Below are 23,205 nucleotides of genomic sequence, written 5' to 3' on the forward strand. Positions count from 1 at the left end.
AGATGGATTATGTATCTTTTGCCTCTTCAAAATGTCAAGGGCACTTCAGCCTATCCAAGAATGTAATTTTTTCCCTTCTGGACACTAAAGCATGTTTGGATGATGAAAGGGTGGCCAGGGTTCCTTGATGTCATTTCCTGTCTCTTGGCTTTGCCAGCTATTTGAATTTTTGCCTGACCACCGCACCGCCGCCCACTCCTGAGCTACCTGCTTGTGTAAGATGTAAGGCGAGCTGTGATATCCTCTCATCATGAAATGATGAAACACCTCTCTGATGTTCGGATGAAAGAGAGAGGCAAAATACTGCCCTCAAGTCACCTTATAAACACACACACACATCCACAATTCTTTTTATTTATTGAGATTATGCTTAAACTCGTCTTTCACTCGGGGCTCCGTAAGTACCGTGAACAATTTTGTTTTGACATGTCCTCGGCTGATCTAGCCAAATATACCTATATTAGTTCTGTGCAGATGGCTGTTGAAAACAGCCTCTGGTTGCCTCTTAATTGATTTTCTTCATTTTCATTCCTTCGCTCAGTTTCTGGACTAAAGTCGCTGTATTATTCATGGTCCATCCAGCCAGGTGTCCCAGCATCACCCACCCACTCTCTCTCTCTCTCTCTCTCTCTCTCTCTCTCTCTCTCTCGCTCTCTCTCTCTCTCTCTCTCTCTCTCTCTCACACACACACACACACACATACACCTGTCTCTCTCTCTCTCTCTCTCTCTCTTTCTCTCTTCACTCTGAAAGATTCATAGCCCCCCTCCGCAGTCCCCCCTGAAACCACTTTAATGGAATCCACAGCAGTCAGTGCCACTACCACCCCCCCCTCCCCACCCCAGCCCCCTCCTACCCCCATGACAACTTCCCACCGGTCCACTTTCCTATTCTTAAGAAAAAAAAACCCTGAAGGTTGAAATAGTGTGAAAAGGCCCATGTAATATTTATAAGCTTATTTAGAATGGCCGGTCGGAGAAATGACCTGGATATTGATTCCTGCCATTCTCGGGGCCCCCGTCCATCTTGGCCTGTCGGAGCGGGGGGAAATGGATCGGGTGCTGTTGGAGACGAGTTTGAGCGGCCCGCTGCAGATGGACAGATTTATGCGGGCAGGTGAAGGAGAGGAGAGGTCTGATGGCCCTGCAGCGGATGGGAACGAGGCGTGACTGGCAAACAAAAGGCCTTCGCTCTCTGGAAGTCCTGACTCAGCAAACCAAATCGTGCTAAACACAATATTCATCACGAATTACAGATTTGTGTGTGTGTGTGTGTGTGTGTGCGTATTTGCCTTGGTTTTGTGGCAGTATGTCAAGCATTTGACATATCTCGTGTGTGTGTGTGAGTGTGTGTGTGTGTGTGTTTTTGTGAAAAACTAAAAAAAAAAAAAAATGCCAGGACAGCAGCACCCTGTGGAGAAGTGGCACAGATACACCTTGCCCGGTGGCGTCCTGCCCCTTCCTCCTTCTCTCTCTCGCTCTCGCTCTCAAGCGATGCCCACAGGAGACTCCGTCTGTCTTATCTACGGTTCCATGAAAAAGAACAGTTTCCAAGAATCCCTTTTTTAATGAACGAGTCTCTTTCTCTCTCTCTCTCTCTCTCTCTCTCTCCGCTTGTTGAGTGGAGAGAGTGCTCGGGGTGCCAAGCAGCTCTGGCTGTGGCCTCTTTCTGCCAGTTTGTCCCCCAAGATCTTGTTAAAACTACAAAAGTTGGGGTTTTCTTTTTGATGTGTGTGAAAATGGACCACGCTGATTCCTGAATTCAGCCCTTTTCATTTCTCGGAACAGAGGATGGCCCAGTGGCATCATTAAGCCTGGGCTTTTTGGCGCTTTGAGTCATGAAGATCTTGTGCCAAGCGATGAATGTTTTTATTTATTTCGTTTTTTTTTTGCTTCTGTTTGGAATCATAAATCACAAGTGTACCACTTCTAGCGTCTACTTAAAATGTCTTTGTTTGTTTGCTTGTTTGCTTGTTTGTTTGTTTGTTTGCTGCTGTTGCCACTGACAAATTTCTCTCACCCCCCCTGCCGCTTAGAACACAATCAAACACACCCACTCCCCCCACCCCACTCCCCACATAAACACACTCCTGCTTCAGATGTAACATTTTTTACAGAGCAGTATACCACCATCTCCACCACCCTCTCCGTAAAAGGGAGACTGGCTGGCTCCATTGCAAACCTAAAAACACCCATGGGCAGCCGGGAATGTTTCAAAAGTAAATTGGGCAGCCGGCACTGTGCATAAATCTCATATTGTCAGGGCATGTCATCCAGCTTCTCTGATAGTTCCACTGCGACGTCCTCTCTGAAAGAGCCTCTGGACGCCAGTGGTGTCGGACTGCTGAAGAGACAGATTGCAGGAAAGGAATGCATCTGCTGGCCTGGAGTGGATTCAGAGCTCCATGCTGTCTGTGTGTGAGAAAGAAATCCCCTCTTAGCGCGCTTGCTTGATTTTGAAATTGAAAATGATCCTATTACCAGCTTACACAGGGTCTGACTTGAAGGTCTTTTTTTCAGAATTATTTCATTTTTTTATCATATTTTTACATGCTGTACTAACAGTCTACAAGAAACTGATTATCTTCATCAGTCTTTTTAGTCCTTATGAAATGCAGACCGAAATCACTGGTTCACTAAGGCCCTAGATCAGTTATTGTCTCTTGATGTTCATGATTTCTTCTTGACATCCACAAAGCAATGACCTTCACTTTTGATGCACATAATCTGATACGCTTGGAGTCATTTTGACACAATGCTAAACATGCTACACCAGTCAAACATGGCGGATAACATTAGAACAGATTAAGAGCGGACTGATGCTGTGGAGTGAGATCCGCTTCGCTTCCTCTGCGGCTGCCGCTACGGACACACGAGATGCGCTGTGCATAGAGCGCAGGGTCTAATCACGGGCATCAACAACTAAATGCATAGAGCGCAGAGTCGACTCACGAGCATCAACAACTAAATGCATAGAGCGCAGAGTCTACTCACGAGCATCAACAACTAAATGCATAGAGCGCAGGGTCTACTCACGAGCATCAACAACGAAATGCATAGAGCGCAGGGTCTACTCACAAGCATCAACAACTAAATGCATAGAGCGCATGGTCTACTCACGGGCATCAACAACTAAATGCATGAGATAAAATATAAGTAAAAAATAATAACAATCTACTGTTTCGCTTTTAGGCTATTACACCAGTAAACAAATGCAGGCACTGTATATTTGACCAAAATAATAATAAAGAAATATATTTCTTCTCTTTCCCTCTCCAGTGGTTTGTGTCACCTGACACCTCTCATAGTGATGAGGAAAGAAAGAAAATGAGAGCATCTTGTTTAGTAGGCCTCAAGGAGATTTTGTTTTGGTAGCAAAATGTAAACAACAATCTTTCTGCTCTCTTATGGACTTCCCTTCTTTTCTGTTGACGTATGGACTTTCTTTCAGGTTCTTTGGACCTCAGGATTTCTAAGATCAGCACTTCCTAGAACTGTCATATGCTCGACCATTATAGTGACTCATTGACTGTTTGGAAGAAATACTATCTACCCCCATGAGGTGTGTGTGTGTGTGTGTGTGTGTGTGTGTGTGTGTGTGTGTGTGTGTGTGTGTGTGTGTGTGTGTGTGTGTGTGTGTGTGTGTGTGTGTGTGTGTGTGTGTGTGTGTGTGTGTGTGTGTGTGTGTGTGTGTGTGTGTGTGTGTGTGTGTGTGTGTGTGTGTGTGTGTGTGTGTGTGTGTGTGTGTGTGTGTGTGTGTGTGTGTGTGTGTGTGTGCCAGCTACCCTGTGTACTGTGTTCAGGAGAGCAGATTGCAGTGCTGACTGAGCTGCTGCTCTCCTGGGGCAGAGAGTGCCGCAGAACCAGAGCGATGGTGCAGTGGACCGTGAGTGTGTTTGATGCTTCACCGGCATAAGAGTCCTTTGTGTGTGTGTGTTTGTTTGTTTGTAAGAGCATAACAGACGAATGCCTGTTGGCAGGTCAGTATCTCGGGCAGCGAGACGGCCAAGGCAGTTTGTTGTTGCCTGAATGCCATCAGTCGTGATGGCGTGGAGGTTTGGGTTGTGGGAACGCTTCTTGCGTGTCTGTCAGAACTATGCACATGCACAGAGAGCAGCCTAGCTTCAGTGACTGATGGCGATGAGCTTGCTTGTGTGTGTGTGTGTGTGTGTGTGTGTGTGTGTGTGTGTGTGTGTGTGTGTGTGTGTGTGTGTGTGTGTGTGTGTGTGTGTGGTGAGTGATGCGTAGTGCGGAAGACATCTGCAAACAGATGGGGCAACCGTCGCAGACCTCATCTGCGAGTCCGGTCTGTTGTTTACTCGGCGCGGCCGAACCTGCCAGCAGCCTTATCTCTCCCTGTCAATTTCTCCTCATTCCAGCTAATACTGCTCTGCTGTCACTCATGGACCCTACCTCCTTCCTCTCTCCCTCCACCCCTCCTCCATCTCTTATCCTGTCTTTCTGTCTATCAGTCGTTTTCTTTCTTTTTCTCTTGCTCTCACTCGCTCATTCTTTCTCAATTACTATCCCTCTCCCTTTCTCACTCTTTCTCATCCCCACCTCTCTCTCTCTCTCCCTCCCTCCCTCTCTCTCCCTCCCCCCTTACCTCTATCTGTGCCTGTCTCTCTTCCTGAGCTAGAATGCGTTGAAGATGCCTTGCAAACTTATCAGCGTGTGATCCGCTCTGTCTTAATGTTATTCATCATTCTGTCTGAATGGAAATTTAATTGCGACTGGCAACCTCCCCCCTCAATTATTCAGCTCTAGCTCCTCTCTAAATGGGAGGTGCCCATCATCTGCCCCCTAAGACGGCCTTCTGTCTGACAGGTTTGTTACAAGACGGCACGAGAATGTCAGAGTGTCAGAGCACATGAAGGCTCACACACAGACACGGTCTCAGCTAGTGTGTGTGTGTGTGTGTGTGTGTGTGTGTGTGTGGCCACATCATTAGGGTATGGAACAGCACCTCTCACAGTGGATTCATCAGACCACTGTAGTGTCTCTGGGCTTCAAGGTGACTCGTGGCTGGAGTGTGGCCTCTCCTCTCTCCTCCTCTCCTCCTCCTCTCCTCTCTTCCTCTCTTCTCCTCCTCCCCTCCTCTCCTCTCCTCCCCTCACAGCTCTGAGCTCAGGCTCGTGTCAAAAGAGCTTCCTCTCCCACTCGTTTCCTTTCCTTTTGTTCATTTCTCTTCCCTTTCTTCTATTTCTCTCGCACTCTGTCCTTACATATACACACACTCCATACAGTTGGCCTATGCTCTAAGCACTAGTGTTTCTTGTCTTTATAGCTACTTTACCCAGAACTCCTCTGTGTGCCTGGCTGTTCGCCATGCCCGCCTCGAGGCCTCGTCACTCTCGTCACTCGTCACCCTCGCGTCACATTTAAAAAAGGCGACGGGCATCGTCATCACGCCTTGCCAATGTGCCCTCCTGGCACATGCCAGCTTCTCCTGTCCCCGAGTCTGTGACCTTTGAGCCTAGGACAGGCTGCAGTTGTGATGTCGGATCGCTTCTTGTCCCCGGAGCTCACTCGGCGGTCCCACAGGACCAGAATACGTGGCATCGGACGAGAGGGCATCAAGAGGGGCATGACTCATTTGATGCCTTTTGCGTTCAGGCGTTCGCACGCAACAATATTTGTGCACTGTAAAAGGTCGTGCAGAACAACATCCAGGGCTTTGAAGGATGGATGTAGCCAGAATTTTTCTGCTTTCTTGCCTTCTGTCTGAACTCGGAAGGTGACTAAGGGGTTGCTTGATGTTTCTTCAGTGGCCTCAGTCCTTGTGTGAAGTGTAAATCAGACCATCTCTCTCTAAACCATCTGATCTGTCAAAAGCATCATCACCATACTGTCCTCTGTGTGTCCTTCTATGTAGGTGGCTGTCTTGTATGTCTTGAGAGGGATGGTTTAGAGTTTCACAGAATGCAGCAGGCATATGGACCAGGCATATGGACCATAAGGGGGCTACAGGTAGATTGTGTTTCCCCCAGCAGAGGCCACCCAGGCTGGACTTGCCACCCATGTCGAGGATGGTTGAGATGGAGGTCAGACTAACAAGCAGTAGAAGCAGTAAAGGCGGTAGACTTTCTATTATTGTTTGCTATGGTTCTGTAGTGGAATGGATGATTCAAGTTGTTCAAGTTCGAGAGCATAGGACAATTCTCATCGATCTCAGCTGATGTCCTCTCAACCTCAGTCTCATAGGAACACTTTAGACATTCAGGTCAGGGTAGGGACCTTTCTTTCTGCCGCACTGAAATTAGAATTTCACCTCACTTAGCAACGAGACAGAACTTTGTTTGGTTACACTTTACTTGACAGTGTCGACATAAGAGTGACATGACACTTTCATGAACGTGTCATAAACAAGTCATAAACATTTATGACATAATGCTTCTGTTATTAAGTGACATTCGGTTTTTGTCATAACAAGTTAGGGTTAGGTTTAGGGTTAGGGTTAAGGTTAGAGTTAGGGTTAGGATTAGGGTTAGAGGAGGTTAGGATTAGGGTTAGGGTTAATGTGTCATGACAGTGTCATGTCACTCTTTTGTCGATACTGTCAAGTAAAGTATTACCCTATGTTTAAACCAGTGACTGTGTGTGTGCGTGCGTGCGCGTGTTTGTTTGGCCACTGTATATAGGCCATATACAGTCATTAGTTTAAACTAATAGAATTGTTATGACTCAGCATTGCATTGGACCTGCTACTGCTGCTGCTTCTGCATTATTGCCAGTGTGGTCCCTGCTTAAGATAGCTGGCATGGTTGGCTGTGGAGCCATATGGCTGTTAGCCTCCAGGGGCCTGAGTTAGTTTTGCATTTCGAGCGCTCTTCTTTTGGACTCTGCTCTCTCAAGGGATGTTTCGGCATATTATTGAGGTCCAGACAGTTGTAGCACATCCAAGGACACCTGGTGCCAGTTCTCCAGTGGTCATACAGTGGTCCATTGCTTAAACGTACACCTTTTGACGAGAGAGTAGGTTGGATAGAAACCGCTCATTTGATGAGAGGATGTGAAATGGCAGTAACACAGGGGTGTTCTAAAAGAAAAAGTTATCTCATGCCACCAACTAATCCAGCTTTCAATCCTCTCACCAGTCTGTGGTTTTCTATTAGATCACTATTAACAGATTGGAGCAGTGAGTTTTGGAGAGGTGACAGGACATCATCTCGGGTCACTGAACACACAGATTAAGGTCATGTTGCACATGATTGGGTTCCTGGGCCCTGAAAGGGGGCTGCTGATGGGAGATTTGCCGACTCCATCTCCCTCTCCACAGTCTATGTGTTTTTGTTCGCCTTGCCATTTGGTGCTGTGTTTGCCCTTTCTATTTGGTGGTGGTGGTTGTGATCTTAATGGTGATAACGAAGATGGTGTTGATGATTGTGATGATGGTGCATTGATGGTGATTGCATTGGTGATTGTGATGATGGCATTGGTGATGGTGGTGGTGATGATCGAAATGGTAATAATGGTGGTGGTGATGATGATGATGGTGATTATGATGATGATTAAGTGGTCAGAGATGGTCAGCTAGTGGCATAACATGGTGTCTGAATCCAAGCTGTAACATGGCAACAGACTGTAGTCTCAGTAGACGGTTAGCAGCAGCTCATGTCCCAGTTCAGCTGGCCTCCAATGTGATTGTTTGCTGAGTGTCTCGGGATTTATGTTTGTTTGGGTGGAATACTCAGATGTGCGACTTCTGTAGTCGTCACTGGGGAGAAGTTTATCCCAGTTATAGGCATTCAATTAGAGAGAAGTTACAGAGCTCGGAGAACAGAGGGAGGATTCTTTCTTCTTTCTTTTTTTCTTTTCGTTTTATCCGGTGTTATTTTTCATCCTAACTGCAGGGTTCTAGTTGTTTTTTCCCCCTGATGAGATTGGTTGTGCTTGTTGCTGCTCTCGGGAGCGCAGTGACGTGACTGCACCGAGTGAGAGGATCTAGCGCTCCGTCTGGCAACGCCAGCATCCCTCGCACACCATGGGGAGTCAGACAAGTCCCAGATGACCCTCCGATGTCCCCACCCTGTGTCGCCATGAGCTGGAGACACACACACACACCCACACACACACATACCTCCCTCATCGACCTTGTGAAGGTGATGGAGATTTCTGTCTGGCAGTGCCTCCTAGACCGCATCTAGCCTGAGCTTTGGTAAGTCCCAGATGACCCTCAATGCCTCTGCACCATGATGCTCACACACACACACACACACACACACACACACACACACACACCTCTCCCTCCCAAACCTTGACACTCTGCGGGAGCCGTGAGCTGCCCTCCCCACTCCCTTGTGAGGCGGATGGAGCAGTGTGCTGTCGACTAAGCAGTCGGTCAGCGGCCTTGCCGAGGCTCTCGGGCGCCTGCAGAGCGATGGGGATGTGGAAGATGGTGTTTTGGGGATGGGTGGGGTAGGGGGTTGTTTGGGGGAGCTGAACAGGCTGAACACTCGTTGCTCCTACAGTCCCCTCACCACACACACACACACACACACACACACACACATACACACACACACACACACACACACACACACACACACACACATACACACACACCGGCACAATCCCTCCATCGTACTGAGTTAACGGAAGGGTTGCGACTGGCCCCCGAAGGGCGTCATTCATTATGCCGTGAAGTTTCCATTTCTGCCGAGCCGATGCAATTACCTGGGCCCCCGCCGGAGCCCCTGGCCGATAACACCCCCACCTCACCCACCCCAACACCCACACCTCTCCTCCTCCCCGCACCACCCCTCCCCTGCTGGACCCCATGCAGCCGGTGGGACTGCTGTCAACAGACACGACCAGAGAGAGAGGAGGAGGAGGAAGACAGCCCAGGCCAGTGCTTGACTGACATTTAAAGTCACACGGTGCTCTATTGCAGTACTCAAGCTCTTGATACGAGGGTTGTTTTTCTAAGCAACTGTGTGACCTGCTGATGGCCTTTGGCTGCTTTTGTCGTTTTGTCGTTTTCAGCAGGTTTCCCAGTTGCAACAATTTTACTGCCTCGATAGATTGTACGTCTTCCGTCCCATGACTTTGAAGATATTGTGATGAGAGAGCAAGAGAAAGAGAGAGATATTGTTGTTTTCCTTCATCTTCCAGTCTTTATCTACACTCCTCCTCATTTGAGGTGCATAATCACAGAACTTGAATTTCTCAATAATGGAGCTGCACTTTGTCACGAACTGAAGTGGTCTACACAATGGAATAGCACCAACCTCTGCCTTCAAATTCCATATATAACTCAACAGTGTGTGTGTGTGTGTGTGTGTGTGTGTGTGTGTGTGTGTGCACGCGTGTATGCATGTGTAGGAGTGCAGTGTGCAGAGCGAGCCTGCTCCGGTGCTTTCCTGCGCCGCCGTCTCCTTTGCCAGGAGCCTCCCTCCGAGGGAGGCAGCAGTCGTGGAAGTGTGCAGCAGACGCAAGCAGCCTCCGTCTGTCTCCTGTGTGTGTGCGTGCGTGCGTGTGTGCACCTGCCCACTGGGTGGATGCTCCCAGGCAGGGAGCCATGTGAGGCTTGAAAGGGCTTGCTAAAATAAGTGTCACGTGTGTGTGTTAATGCCTGGAAGTTCTCACTCACAACAGTGCACATCCGAGAGTGCGGGCAAAACATCCCACCATTCTGTTCCGCCTAAAGCTAGAATGAAGAGAACTCTGTATGTAGAGTGAGAGAAAGCGAAACTCTTCTCAACCTCCCTGTCAACGGGACACTCTTCCGTTTCTATTTCTGAAAGGATGCATGTACTTCTTACTGCCATGTGCCTCAATGGGTGATTGAGATGAATTTATAAATTAATGGTCAAACATGTGATGAAGTGAAACAAGTAAAATGAAAGTTTATGGGCAACACCAACCATAGTTTTGTTATGAAAACACTGACCGATGGCAATACTGGTTGTTGCCTGATTGCGTTTATGCAAATTTTAGAAATACAGGCATTCTGTGTATGGCATTTTTTATATTTGACACAAATGACAAATGTTTTTATACACTATGTAGTAAGTCTTTGTAAGACTTTTTATACACTATGTAGTAAGTCTTTTTAAATTCTAATATGAAAATTGAGTACTGAAATTTTTGATGCCAATAAAGCTTTTGAATTTGTAATATGGCAGACAAAGAGGCTGCCCAACTGATGGCGCGTTCTCGTTGAAAAATTAAATAAAATGAAATGGAAATAGCTGGAAAACACTGACATTTTCTGCCTTTTCGGGTCAATAACAATGGAATATCCCATCCTAGCATGTTCTCAACCCCACCATGTTGTCTGCTGTGCTATAACGTCCTCTTCTGGTCTCTCCCTGCAGCGAGCGAGAACTGCCATGACTTCCACCCCATGTTCTTCACCCACGACCGCTCCTTTGAGGAGTTCTTCTGCATCTGCATACAGCTGCTCAACAAGACCTGGAAGGAGATGAGGGCCACCTCAGAGGACTTCAACAAGGTACTGACCACAACCTCATTGCACACTGAAACACTCTGGACATGTTTTTATTCCTGTTTCACCTAGGGTTAGCACCTAAGTATGACCTAGGGTTAGCATCTAGGGTTAGCACCGAAGTATGACCCATTAGCATCTAGGGTTAGCATCTAGCGTTAGCACCTAAGTATGCGATACAAATTTAATACATCATGCACAAAACCACCCCCAAAGCAACAAAGTGATGCTGTGACCGTAGTGGTTGTACATGAAATAGCTGATGATGATGATGGTTTTAATCGCACATGCATCTAAGCTAAGTTCATCCTGTTTATACTGTATATCAAGTTATTTTGGTAATTGGTATGAAATCGGCGCTGTAGTACAATTTTGTCCAGAGTTGTACCTAGTGGTCACTAAACTTGAATGAAGTGACCATAAACCATCTAAATTTCAGTACACGTTATCCTCTCAGGCAATCAACCCATTAACATTGCCATTGCTAATGCTCTCCCCTTCCTAATCTAACTGAGGAACTATGGGACCAGAGCAATTACAGCCCCAAAATTGGAACAAAGCTTTCAGAAACTCTATGGAACTAACTTTGAGAAGCTGAGATAAGGAAAAAAAAAGATTGCAGTGTAAATTTGCCTAGACAATGTTAACACAATTATTCAGTCTGCATTAGAACTCCTAATAAAAGCTTGACTTTTTAACAAAGAGTTTAATATTTGCGCTTAATTAGAATGCGTGGACATGAAATTGCATCTTTTAAATGCCTCCCCCGAGCGCATTTTTCCCTGGTCACGCCGATTAAATTAATCATTGCCGTTGTCTTACAAAAAGGAAGCACGCCAGAGATATACCCCCGGCCCCAGAGAGTCTTTCTCCTTTATTTGCATTTCGTCCTCATTAAAAACAACGGAACTACATTAAGAAAAGCGCACACACACACACACACACACAATCTGTTAATCTATTGATTAGAGGGACTCCCAAATTCCACAAGGATGAAAGTGCATCTTGTCCTCCTGCTCCAAGTCCCAGCTCCAAGCAGAAAGATCGTACTCGACTCCTCATCACTCCAGATACGGCACTCCTTTGCATTGCCACAAAAGACTTGCATGGAGAAACAAAGGGAGAGAGAAATGGAGAGAGAAAGCGGAAGTGTCAAGTGCGGAGTTTGAGGGAAAGCTCACGAGCAGACGTGTGAGTCACAGACCTGTTGTTTGGTGAATAATGAGTTGGCAGGGAGATGAGTACCGATTGAAAGCCGACACCGGCAAAAAAAAGGAAAGAAAAAGAAAGCTGACATCGCCAGCAGCGGCAGAGGCGGCAAACAGGAGAATCCGGATCATCTGCTCTCGGTCTCATTTACCGGCGGATAATTCCATCAGAAGGCCTCGGATAGAGAGATGGAGGTGGTGACAGCTTTAGATTTAGCCAAAGAATAAAACTATCTTGTCACGTTATAAGGTGTTTGGACACAAATGAAATTGCAAAGTTTGTGAGTTTTTCAGAATTTGCAAAATGGAAGGGCTGCCTTATTGAAACGTATTTAAAGGCAATCCCATAGCAGATGCATCACACACTTTGGCTCTCTTGAAAGCTGCAAGTGACCACACCTCAGTCTTGGTTATATCTTTTTGCTCTGCATCTGGGGGCAATTCCTGAGTTTGCCTGCCACAACAAACCACACCAAGCCACACAGAATTTGAATCAACTGGAAGAAACTGCTACCCGAGGTGCCAGGCTGAAGGAGCTTGTGTTTCTAGATCGGTTCCTAGTATAGTTTGTTGGGGTTGGGAGGGAGGTGATGTTTGTTTGCCAAGCCAGCAGTGCAGTATGCTGCTGTTGTCTGCACTAAATCATAAAGACAGAGGGACTTGCCAGACCCTCTCAGCAGTGAATGTGGCCTAGCAGTGCACCTCTCTGCTGAGTGTGTGTTTGTATCTCTCTCCCTCACACACAGACACACACACTGCATGGGCCAGTGCACATCACCTGGGTGTTCATTAAGAGCGGTGACTCGGAGGTGACGGTCTAATTGAGAATAAATGCTAATTCAGCAGTGGGCAGTGCTGGCCGCTCACTCACTTCCTCACTCGGCTCGACTCGGCTTGGCGCTTGGCCACGTGAGGTGGCCGTTCTTTTTAAATTTTATTTATGTTGATCGAGAGCCAGAGATGCCAGGCTCAGCCGCCGCAGCAGCAGTGGGAGTCGTGGGTGCGGAGAACCTGGCAGGACCATGAGAGCCCCAGTGAGGCAGAGCTGAAGTGGTGCCCGGTGGGAATGGCGCCCGGTGGGAATGGCGCCCAGTGGTAGTGCCCGGTGGTAACACTCAGGGAGTCGGCAGTGCTGCCCATTTTGTATTCATTTGAATTCTTTCTGAGTTTCTGTATAGTGTCACATACTTTTTGAGCTGGTGTCAGTAAGTCCCCCTTTAAATGTATGTGGTGGAGCAAGCAGCATAATTCAGCACGAGTTAAGAGATTCATGGGACCGTTACATCTCCCACAATCCCTTGCTGAGCCGTGGTTATTTGTATTTTAGTGTAGAACTGCAATGAATCTGATTAAGAAAAGCCTTCAGTAGACTTCCATTTTGAGCCCTTAATCTCAGAGTTCTAGAGCACTGCAAGAGTTATATTATAATAAGCCACAGAGCTCTTTAAAAGATAGGTTCCTGATTACATATTTGTATTGTGATGTTTGATGAGAAGAACCAATTGTATTGGAAATTGTAGAGCCACAGTGTTTTATTAGTCCCTCAGTGGGTGGGTGACCTTCAGTGTTCTGAAGCACACCGTTGTACCACGAGGCTGATTTCATTTTTGATTTCATTCACACTGGCTGAGTTCTCCAATGTGCAGAGCAACTATTGTGTCTGGAAGTGATAAGCCCAAGTAGCTTGTTATTACTGAGCATAATTTAGTCATGAATAGAAAATAGGTGCCTGCTGACCTTAATAACACCAGCATGCCACTTGCTTTGGCAGCAGAAGGGCGATGCTCTTGACCTTATTAGAGGCGTATTTCAGACCGTACCTGAGAACAAGGATCGCTGGCTCCCATCCATGACCGCAAAGCGCCAAAGCTGCCCTGCAAAATGTTTAACTAAGACGTTGCATATCACAAAGTCATCGCAAAGTAGGCCAGCTACGTTTTATCGGACTTAAGGGATGGACACAAGGTTTGGCCGCATCTCTCCTTGACGAGGGGACGCTGGTGGGTTGAGGGAGGTGAGGGATGTGAAACGTCAATAGTATGTTTTATTAATGAAAGCAGGCCTGCATGACAGCTCGGGGGATTCATGACTAGCGTGGGTAATCGGCTTGTCATGTCTGGCAGGCTGGGCTGGGTGAGAGTCGCTCAGCCTCATCTGTGGCTGCCTCTGCACGAGATGAGTCACGGACACCTCTGGGCCAAGAGCTGCTAATACAGGAGGGGTGGGGGATCGTTATTGAAACGGAGGGATTAGATGCCCCCACTACACACAAACTCAAACACACACAAACACACACACACACACATGCAATAAACAATCAGTCATCCACATGCATGGACATGCCATTTACCAAACAACAAATACTGCCCATGGTCAGGCTAAAGATGCACTTCACATCAATCTGATGTGAGCATGCACAGGCCTGCGTTCATTCGAAAGTCAGCACGCATTGTCTCTCTCTCTCTCTCTCTCTCTCTCTCTCACACACACACACACACACACACACACACACACACACACACACACACACACACACACACACACACACACACACAGTGTCTCACACAAACACACACACACAGTGTCACACACACACACACACACACACACACACACACACACACACACACACACACACACGGTGTCTCACACACACACACACACACACACACAAGAGTAGAGATGCTCGGTGACACGCTCCGCTCGCTCCCCCGTTGTTTGCGTGGGAGACGGGAGCCCGAGGTCTGGAGAAGCCGATTCAATTAGAGCCCCTGCTCCGTCACGCGCTGTCACCCGCGGTAGCAGGACGGCCTATCAGCTGCGCATATGCCACCGCCATCGTCGCCGCCACCACCACCACCACCACCACCACCACCTTCTGCTGCTGCTGCTGCTGCTTTACCTTCAGGACATCTGCAGTGGCGTGGCAGCAGCTAAAAATAGCCCCAATTACCAGCGCCGGTTGAACAGGCGGACTGACATTTAGGGCCAGCCGCTAGCCTTTGCATTAGGGACTACAAATGGTAATGTAAATACAGGAAGCCCACAGGGGTGGAAGTGGTGGTCATAAATGAGGATGAAGTGTAAATAGTTTGATATTTGGGGTGGAATGTTTTGCCAGAAATAATGTCCACCTTCAGAATATATTTGAATATAAATTTTAGAGTGGCCCTTTCACAGTATGATTGTACCCTCTTGCAGTGTTTACAGTGTAATATGTTGAGTAACTACGAGGAACAGCATATGGACAACATATTGTTTTGGTAAAAAATTGGTTCAAGATAAGAGTCCTTGTGCTGTCATACACATACCAGTCACTATGTAAACCATAATAGTGTTGTGCTGTGGTAGACTGGAAGTGTCACTTATGTTTTTTATCTAAACAATCTAAATGGGTAGGGATATGTTGAACAAAGTGTGTTAGATCTGACAGCCTCTGCTTTCCTCAAGAGGAAATTTGTTGTGACAGCATGTTGATGTGTATGTGCTTGTTGACATACATACATAGACACACACACACATATAAAGAGAGAGAAAGAGTGTGAGAGAGAGAGAGAGAACCAGATGCTCCTCTGTTAAAAATACCCAGTGAAGTAAACATAACCCAGAGGGACTACAAGGACGAGCAAAGCACTGCTCGAACACTGTTGGACTTGCAGTAATTCTAAGGGTGGTCTTGCACAGCACCCATCGCCACACATGCTCCACACAAACCTCCATATACATTCTTGTGGCCCAGCAAACATTATTATGTAGTGTATGCGCACGCACGCACGCGCATACGCACACACACACACACACACACACACACACACACACAGAGTTTCCTTAAATATCTGCACTCACCTCTTCTCTCTTCACACACATATGTCTGTGTAGAGTAAGTATAACATGCGTCGGTCATATGCACCGTGTAATGCAGACAGAACGGAAACCGCAGAAACACACAGTACATGCCATCAGTACATACCAAACTCACATACATACATGCATCATACAATTCTTAGGTTCAGTTCAACTTAAACAGGCTACCTTTGGGCAGACACACACACACACACACACACACACACACACACACACACACCTGTCACATCCTGTGAGTGGTTGTGTAGTCAGGGCTGTGGAAGGGAAGGAAGACGCTGTTGCTCCCAGGGCAGAAAATTCTGAGAGGGGGAGAGAGAGAGAGAGAGAGAAAAAAACACGTTTCTCCTGTTGCCATGGCTACCATCTTCCAGTCGCTGCTACCCCTGCCTATACACGGCAAGATGAAACGTCTGGTGTTTGCTGCTTGTGAGCCTGTGTGTCTGTCCGCCTGTGAGTATGTGAAAGTCTTTGTGCTTTGTGTGTGTGTGTGTGTTTGTGTGTGTGTATGAGAGAACTTGGACGCGACAAATACCCCACTCACTCTTCCCACTAAGCCCAAAATGACAAGCCTCGGCTGGGATGCAGTGGTCCCTGCCCCCCCTCCACCCTCCACTGCCTCCACCCCGTCACCATCCCCAGCCAGGCACAGTGGAGCGGCACTCTCAGCCCAGTATAGCCAGAGCTGAACTCCCGTCTAAGCTCCGCTCCCTCTGCCGCCACTCTCACTGCCTCCCCTCCCCCCCCTCTGACTCTCTCCCCTCCCCCTCTCCTCTCTCCATCCCTCCCTCCATCTCTCCTTCCTTCCCTCCCTCCATCCCTCCCCTCTGTCCTTCTCCCTTCCACCCAACCCCCATGTGTGAGCCCTCCTCCTCTGGCGCATTTGATTGGCTGAGACCACGGCCGCGTCTGCCCAATCGCGGCTGAAACGCACAAATCAACATAAGCGGAGCCGCCGTGCCGATCCCTTCTCCCAGACAGCGATTCTCTGAGCGCCAAACCAGCCAGAGAGAACGAGCGAGAGGGAGAGAGAGAGAGAAGGAGAGAAAGAGAGGGTGAATTGCTCGCGGTAGGGATGAGCTGAGAGGAGAGAGAGAGAGACTGCACGCTCTCTCCCCAGCCTGTGGCTCTTTTTGCTTCACCTCCGTTGGTTTAATCTCTCCATTTTTGTTTCTCTCCGCTGAGAAGTGCAACAGCTTTGTCCGCTAGCTCTCTTAGCATATAGGCGTGCGGGCGCGTGTGTGTGCGTTAGCCAGCGTTAGCTCTCACATTAGCCACCTCGGCGCTTCCATAACCCCCCCTCAACCCCCCCACCTCCTCCCCCTCCTCCTCCTCCTCCTCCTCCTTGCCGACGGACGCCAGCGGAGAGTGGAGTGGAGCGCAGCTGCTCGTAACCATGGAGGTGACCATTCCATGTGAGTACCACGGGGAGTCCTCCACTCCGAATGGAGGAAGAGAAAGGGGGGATAGAGAGATTGAAATGGAAGGGAAGAGGGACATCAAGCTGTTCTGAATTGATGATTGATAGAGAGGGAGAGTGAATTAGTGCAGAGAGGAGGAACATGTAAGCATGAGCTTTGTGTGTGTGTGTGTGTGTGCGCATGCGTGTGTGTGTGTGTGTGTGTGTGTGCAGGCGTGTGTACATGCGTGCGTGTCTTTGGGGGTGGTGGCTGGCTGGCTGAGTGAGTGAGTTGAGAGGAAAACTGACAGAGGGATAGAGGAAGGTTGTTTGTGCTGTTGCCTGGATGCGGTGTGGGACTTTGAGCTGCGCTGTGTTGCGTGGGGTTGGGATGCGATGCGAGGTGAGATGGGGAGAGCCGAGGTGCTGCTGGCAGACAGATGGGATGAAGGGCTTGGCGTTGGGCAGAAGGCCCCCCCCCCCCACCCCTAATAAGGTTAGGGGCAGCTTTTCAGCAACCCCCCCCAGCGATTAAAACGGCAGCATGCTCGACACAAACACACACACACCCTCTCACACACACACACGCGCACAAACAGAGACAGGCTACGCATGCATGCATGCATGCACAATTTTACCTCACACCAGGGCAACGCAAATATTTTGAAGGAGGGGATTTCAAAGAACAGCTTGTCTTGGTTACTGATGGTCATTGGTGAAAAGCAGTCAGATGAACTTAACATTGGAAGCAAAGTAAATACTCTACCCCACTACTAAATAACCATAACCATGGCTACAACATTGTATAGAATCCATGCAATTGCCATACTATAATTTCCCCTGGGGAAATTTTGAATTTCCCCTTGGGGTTCAATAAAGTATCTAACTATCTATCTATCTATCTATCTATCTATCTATACTTTGATACTATACAATCTCATTGTAACCTAATGTGTAGAAAAGCACAAGTAATTTGCGTAATCCTCTTTGTGTGGTTGCCTGACCGAATCTGCATTAAGGCATATTTTCCACGATGGTGGAACCTTCTCAACTCTTATTTGCACGTTCTCCTATTTGTGTGTGTGTGTGTGTGTGTGTATTGGGTGAGGGGATGGGGGTGGGGGGCCTGTCCATCTTGTGGCTCATGGAAATGGCTTTGAATGGCTGTGGTGAAGAACGGGGCTCAGTTCATTGATCGCTGCTTTCTAAGATATGTCAGCATCAGTGGACAGAGCGAGAGGAGGAGAGGAAGAAAGGGAGAGAAAGGGAGGGAGGGAGAAAGAATACACAGCCTTACTCCTGCACTCACAGACACACACTCCCTCACCATCTCTCATATTTACACACACACACACACACACACACTTTCACTCTCTCATCCCCAAGCTCCAGCCTCCCCCTAGTACCCCCCCTCCCTCTGTCAAACTAGCTATCTCTCAGTCAGTTTTGGATCTCTCACCCTCTCCCTTGCTCTCTTTCTCTCTCACTCTCTCCCTTGCTCTCTCTCTCTCTTTCTCTCTCTCTCTCTCTCTCTCTCACGCACTGTCTCTGTTCATGTTTCTCTCAAGTTGACCATGGTCTTATTAGCATCCATTTGCATGCTGCGTTGCCAAAGCCTGTAGAGAGCAGGAGGATGCTAATAATAAAAAAGCAACAGCTGTAAAAAGCGTTAGCGGGAGAATAACGGTGCAGGTGAGCACGCTCCGTACGTACACTCCATATCCCCCAAGCTCGTTATTGGCGTACACTAGCAAGCTGCTGTGGCCTTGCCACTCACCCACTGGGTAGCTGGGTGCACAGCATGCCTATCTCTCTCTGTCTTTCTCTCTCTCTCTCTCTCTCTCTCTCTCACACTCTTTCACTCTTTTTCTCTCTGCTGGGGAGGCCGCCTGCCAGTACCAATCAATACATGGAAAATCGTGATCACGTGAATCTCTCGAAAATAAAATTTTCTTGGTTTATTGGATTTTGCGCCGGCCGGGTCTCTCTCAGACGAGTTATTTATATCTCCCCTCTTCCTCCTCGTCTGCCTGGGTGCAGTTGGCCCCCCAGGCATGCTTGGTGTGGTTGTTTTGCAGACTTTTGTATGCATGTGTGCATCCGTGCGTGCGTGTGTGTGTGTGTGGGAGGGCATGTGTTTGTTTGGCTGTGTGTGTGTGTGTATACGTGCATCCTTGCAAGTGTCTTCATGGTAGTATCGGCCTTGTGAGTGTGTGTGTGTGTGTGTGTGTGTGTGTGTGTGTGTGTGTGTTTGTGTTGGTGAGTGTGTGTGTGTGTGTGTGTGTTTGTGTTGGTGAGTTAGTGTGTGGGGGTGCAATGGCCTGTGCCGTAGGTGGGATCAATGCAGACAAGAGGAAAGAGCCTCTTTGCTTTCTGCTGTGGACCCAAGGGGTAGACTAGTCTCTAAGCCCAGAGCAGAAACCAGCACTAGCAGAAAGAGCAGCCTCACCTCGCAGCTCTGCCTACTGCTGGATCCACCTGGGTTAATATCCACCACCATGCTCATGAGCTCATGCATCTGTTTGCCTTGATACTTTTTTTGTGATGCTTAAAGAGACCGTTATTGTGTGTGTATGTTTTGTGTTAGAGATACGTTTGGTTAGCGCATGTCCCCTGTTCTTGTGTCCTCTATTTGTGTGCGTGTGGCACAAGAAGTATAGGTGTTTGAGTGTGTCTTTGTGGTGTGTGCTTAAGTGTGGTGTTAGCGCTCTATTCAGTCAAGGTGTGTGTGTGTGTGTGTGTGTGTGTGTTTGCAGATAGATGTGCTAGTCTGTACACTCTCCCTCGCTCCTCTCCATCAATAGCTTCCCTGGTGAGTCCAGGGCTTCCATTTGTCTTCTGCTCAGTAATTCCCTGAAGGAGACATAAAAAGAAAAATGGAATGAAAAAATAAGGCCTGCATGCCCATGCACCGCCATGCTTCTAAAAATGGCAGCGTCGCGACTTCATCACAACTCAAACCCCCCTCCCCCACCCCACCCCCGCCCCTCCCCTCCCCGCGGTGGCAACCAAGCCGACACCCACAGCAGAGCATAGATGCCATCCCATTGCCAGCTGAGAGCACACCTTGGCATGGGCGAGTGACTATTTGTTGCGAGAGAGAGCAAGAGAGAGCGCTACTATGAGCTGGTGTCAAAGAGTTGACCAGAGACTACATCGCCACGGTCTATTGATCTTGGTTACATATAGTGCTAGTTAGTCCAATTACCCTGTAGGTAACACCTGTCACCATACACACACACACACACACACATACACTCACACAGAGCTGACCAGCAAGGCCGGAGCTCTGTCTCATTTGCAAGCGAGTCATTACTAATTCAATAAATTAATGGGGAAACAGAAACAGCCTTATTATTGTATTTTTTTTCTGTCAATGAACAGAAGGGAATATTCAGTTCTCTTTTGCTTAAATTGCCTGTGCATTTAAAAATAGCACCTCACATCTCCTTGTTTCGTGTGTGTGTGTGTGTGTGTACGCGCACACACATGTGCACACATCTGTATATCTGTATTTCCTTTCTTTTCTTGCTAATGGTTCCGCTTCCTGAACTTTGAAGTGAGCCGTTGTTAATTGACAGTAGAGGCTGTGGGTGAGCGTGGTGTTTTTTATTTATTTATTTATTTATTTTTATTTTTTACTAGATTAGCATAACAGCGAGTGTGTGGTTATGTGAGTCAGGATGCCGCCCCCCCCCCCCCCCCCTCCTGCTTTGCACCTGATTAAGCCCCAGCAGCAGACTTAGGCAAGTGGGCAGCCCGCTGAGTGAGTCACTAAAAGCAGCAGCAGCAGCAGAGAGACAGAGAGATAGACAGACAGAGAGAGAGAGAGAAAGAGAGTCAGAGAGAGAGAAGGATAGGGAGAAGGAGAGACTAGTGAAGAAGAAGGAAAGAATGGAATAAAATGAAGGAAGAAAAAAAGAAAGAAAAAGAAGTATGTATAGAGGCAGAAAGAATGAGAAAAAGAGGAGAAGGGAGTGAATTGAAGGGGGACCTGGAGACACGTGTGAAGTGGACACGGCCATTTTTGATATGGTTGTTACAGTACATGCTTGTCGATTCCACCCGTGATGATTCGCTTGGGAGGGAGCTTGAGTGCCCCCACACTCCCCCCTTGAAACTGCTTGCCCGCCCGCCCACCAACATGGACGATTGCCAGCGTGTGGCTCGGTGCTGTGTGGCAAGGGCCAGCCACTGGATGGACACCACACTGATGACTGATTGGACTTGAAGGAAGGCTGTGTGTGTGTGTCTGTGTCTGTGTCTGTGTCTGTGTGCAGACATCAGGGTGTTGATTTTTGAGAGGCCTCCTCATCAGCCATGGTTCGTCAGGTGCTTTGGAGTGCTTTCATGACGGGTGGAGATTGAGGGGGGGGGGGGGGTCTTTAGTACCACATGGTCCTAAAGGAAGTGCACTACTGAGACTTGAGCATTCCTATAATTATTCGATTGCAGTGTGTGGATTTATGTTTTACCCAGATACGTAACATTGAAGTAAACGTAAACGTTGAAGTCTTGGAATATTGTGTTTTGTACTGCATAGCATCAATTGACCGTTCCATCCCAGTGTACATAAACACAATAAAGGCTCATTTATGCTCAATGTTAAATACGGATACAGACAAAATGAATCAGTGTTTGAATGGGACGTATCTATTTTCGTATGTGAAGAGAGCACAAATCAGGCTTTAGGATGGATGTGATGTGTTTTGAGGTGGTATGACTGGCAGTAACTGTGGAGTTGTTGTGAAGGAGTGTGTGCTGTTGGGTAAAGGCTTATATGTCATTCAATCTCCAGAGTTGTCAGTATGGAGGAAAGTCAAGCCAAAGTCACCGCTGTCCCTTGGTAAATAATGAACCCTCCCACTCCAGCCACAGTTGATAGACTTTTAGGAACGGTAGGAGGAGAATAATGCGAGTTTTCATTATGTGTGTGAGAGAGTGTGTGTATGGGGCTGAGTGTGTGTATGGGGCTGAGTGTGTGTATGGGGCTGTGTGTGTGTGTGTGTGTGTCGGGGGTTGATGGGGGGGCGGAGGACGGCACATGTGTGAATTTATGATGGATAGCTGAACGAGGCTATAATTAAAACCAAAAAAAAGACAGAAAAAGACGTGAGGCTCTTGCGATAAATCTTGCACGCTCTGATTGCCGTGGGCAACAGCATGCTGAATGGTTATCAGGTGTGATTGGCAGTCCGGAGCCAAACGGGAAGGGACTGGCAGAGAATGCCAAATGAAGGACAGAAGACTGACACTTGCTTAGATACATTAACTGAACTAGAAGGACACTTGCTTAGATACATCAACTGAACTAGAAGGACACTTGCTTAGATACATCAACTGAACTAGAAGGACACTTGCTTAGATACATCAACTGAACTAGAAGGACACTTATTCAGTCAAAGCATCTGGTTAAAGATGACTGAAACAAGGTAGTTTCAGTCTTCACATACCAGTCTTACAGTCACATGGAGCACAGCCATTAATGACCAATTAACACTCAGAAATGTCAATTGCAAAGATCTGGTGAGCTGGATGCATGTTACTTGACAGTGTCTGCAGTCCTATGTTTCGTTTTGTTTTGCTTTTTAGAGAAGAAAAAGAAAGGTGGGAGGTTGGGATCAGTCAATAAGCATTGGCTAATATTCTTGGTTATCAGAGTTTTTCCATAAGATCAAATGCTTCATGGTTCTGGTCAATTAGTACAGGCATTTGGTTGCTGTGGACATCAGTGGTCAGTTTAATTTCGTCAGGACATCTCTGACTAGCACCTTGCTTAGAAATACTCTTGTACAGACAACCTCCCTATAAAAATGCCTCCCAGTAAACAAGCATCTCAGACGTGCTCAGACGTCTGGAGAAGATGCGATTTTAACAGTCTCGAGCTCATTAAGTGTAAACAAACCGGCTATCGACGAGCACGGTCCACTGGCTGCCTGTCGGTTCGCTGTTTGTTGGCCTGAGGTCACACTGTGGTGTGTGTGTGTGTGTGTGTGTGTGTGTGTGTGTGTGTGTGTGTGTGTGTGTGTGTATGTGTATGTGTCTGTCTGTGTGTATGAGGGAGAGAGTGTGTGTGCGTGTGTGTGTGAGCGAGTGCCTCAGTCACTGGCGTAAGCTTAATGACATGTTTTGGATGAAGCTGTGTAATCAGACGTGAAATCCTCATCCGTGGGGTGGCTCCAGCAATGCAGCGTGGCTTAGTGGCTTAGTTTGGGGTGTGTGTGTGTGGGGGGGGGGGGGGGGGGGGGGGCCATGAGCCATGTCTCTAAGGTCTTGTGGTAGCGGCTT

At 47.8% G+C, this 23,205-nt stretch overlaps 1 protein-coding gene across 2 annotated transcripts in view; it reads left to right on the forward strand.

Moving 5' to 3' along the window:
- Nucleotides 1–23,205, forward strand: part of LOC143123738 (engulfment and cell motility protein 1) — a 61,067-nt gene that overhangs the window by 23,849 nt on the left and 14,013 nt on the right. For both annotated transcript variants that reach the window (XM_076285029.1, XM_076285030.1), the window contains one exon: nt 10,319–10,455. In XM_076285029.1, coding sequence (XP_076141144.1) covers nt 10,319–10,455 — 137 coding nt within the window. The remainder of the gene's footprint in view (nt 1–10,318; nt 10,456–23,205) is intronic.

Source organism: Alosa pseudoharengus, unplaced genomic scaffold (genome assembly GCF_046254945.1).
Source record: "Alosa pseudoharengus isolate Yale_2024_CS ecotype anadromous, Long Island Sound unplaced genomic scaffold, YU_APseudo_1.1 YU_APseudo_1.1_scf_145, whole genome shotgun sequence".
Lineage (NCBI taxonomy): Eukaryota > Metazoa > Chordata > Actinopteri > Clupeiformes > Clupeidae > Alosa > Alosa pseudoharengus.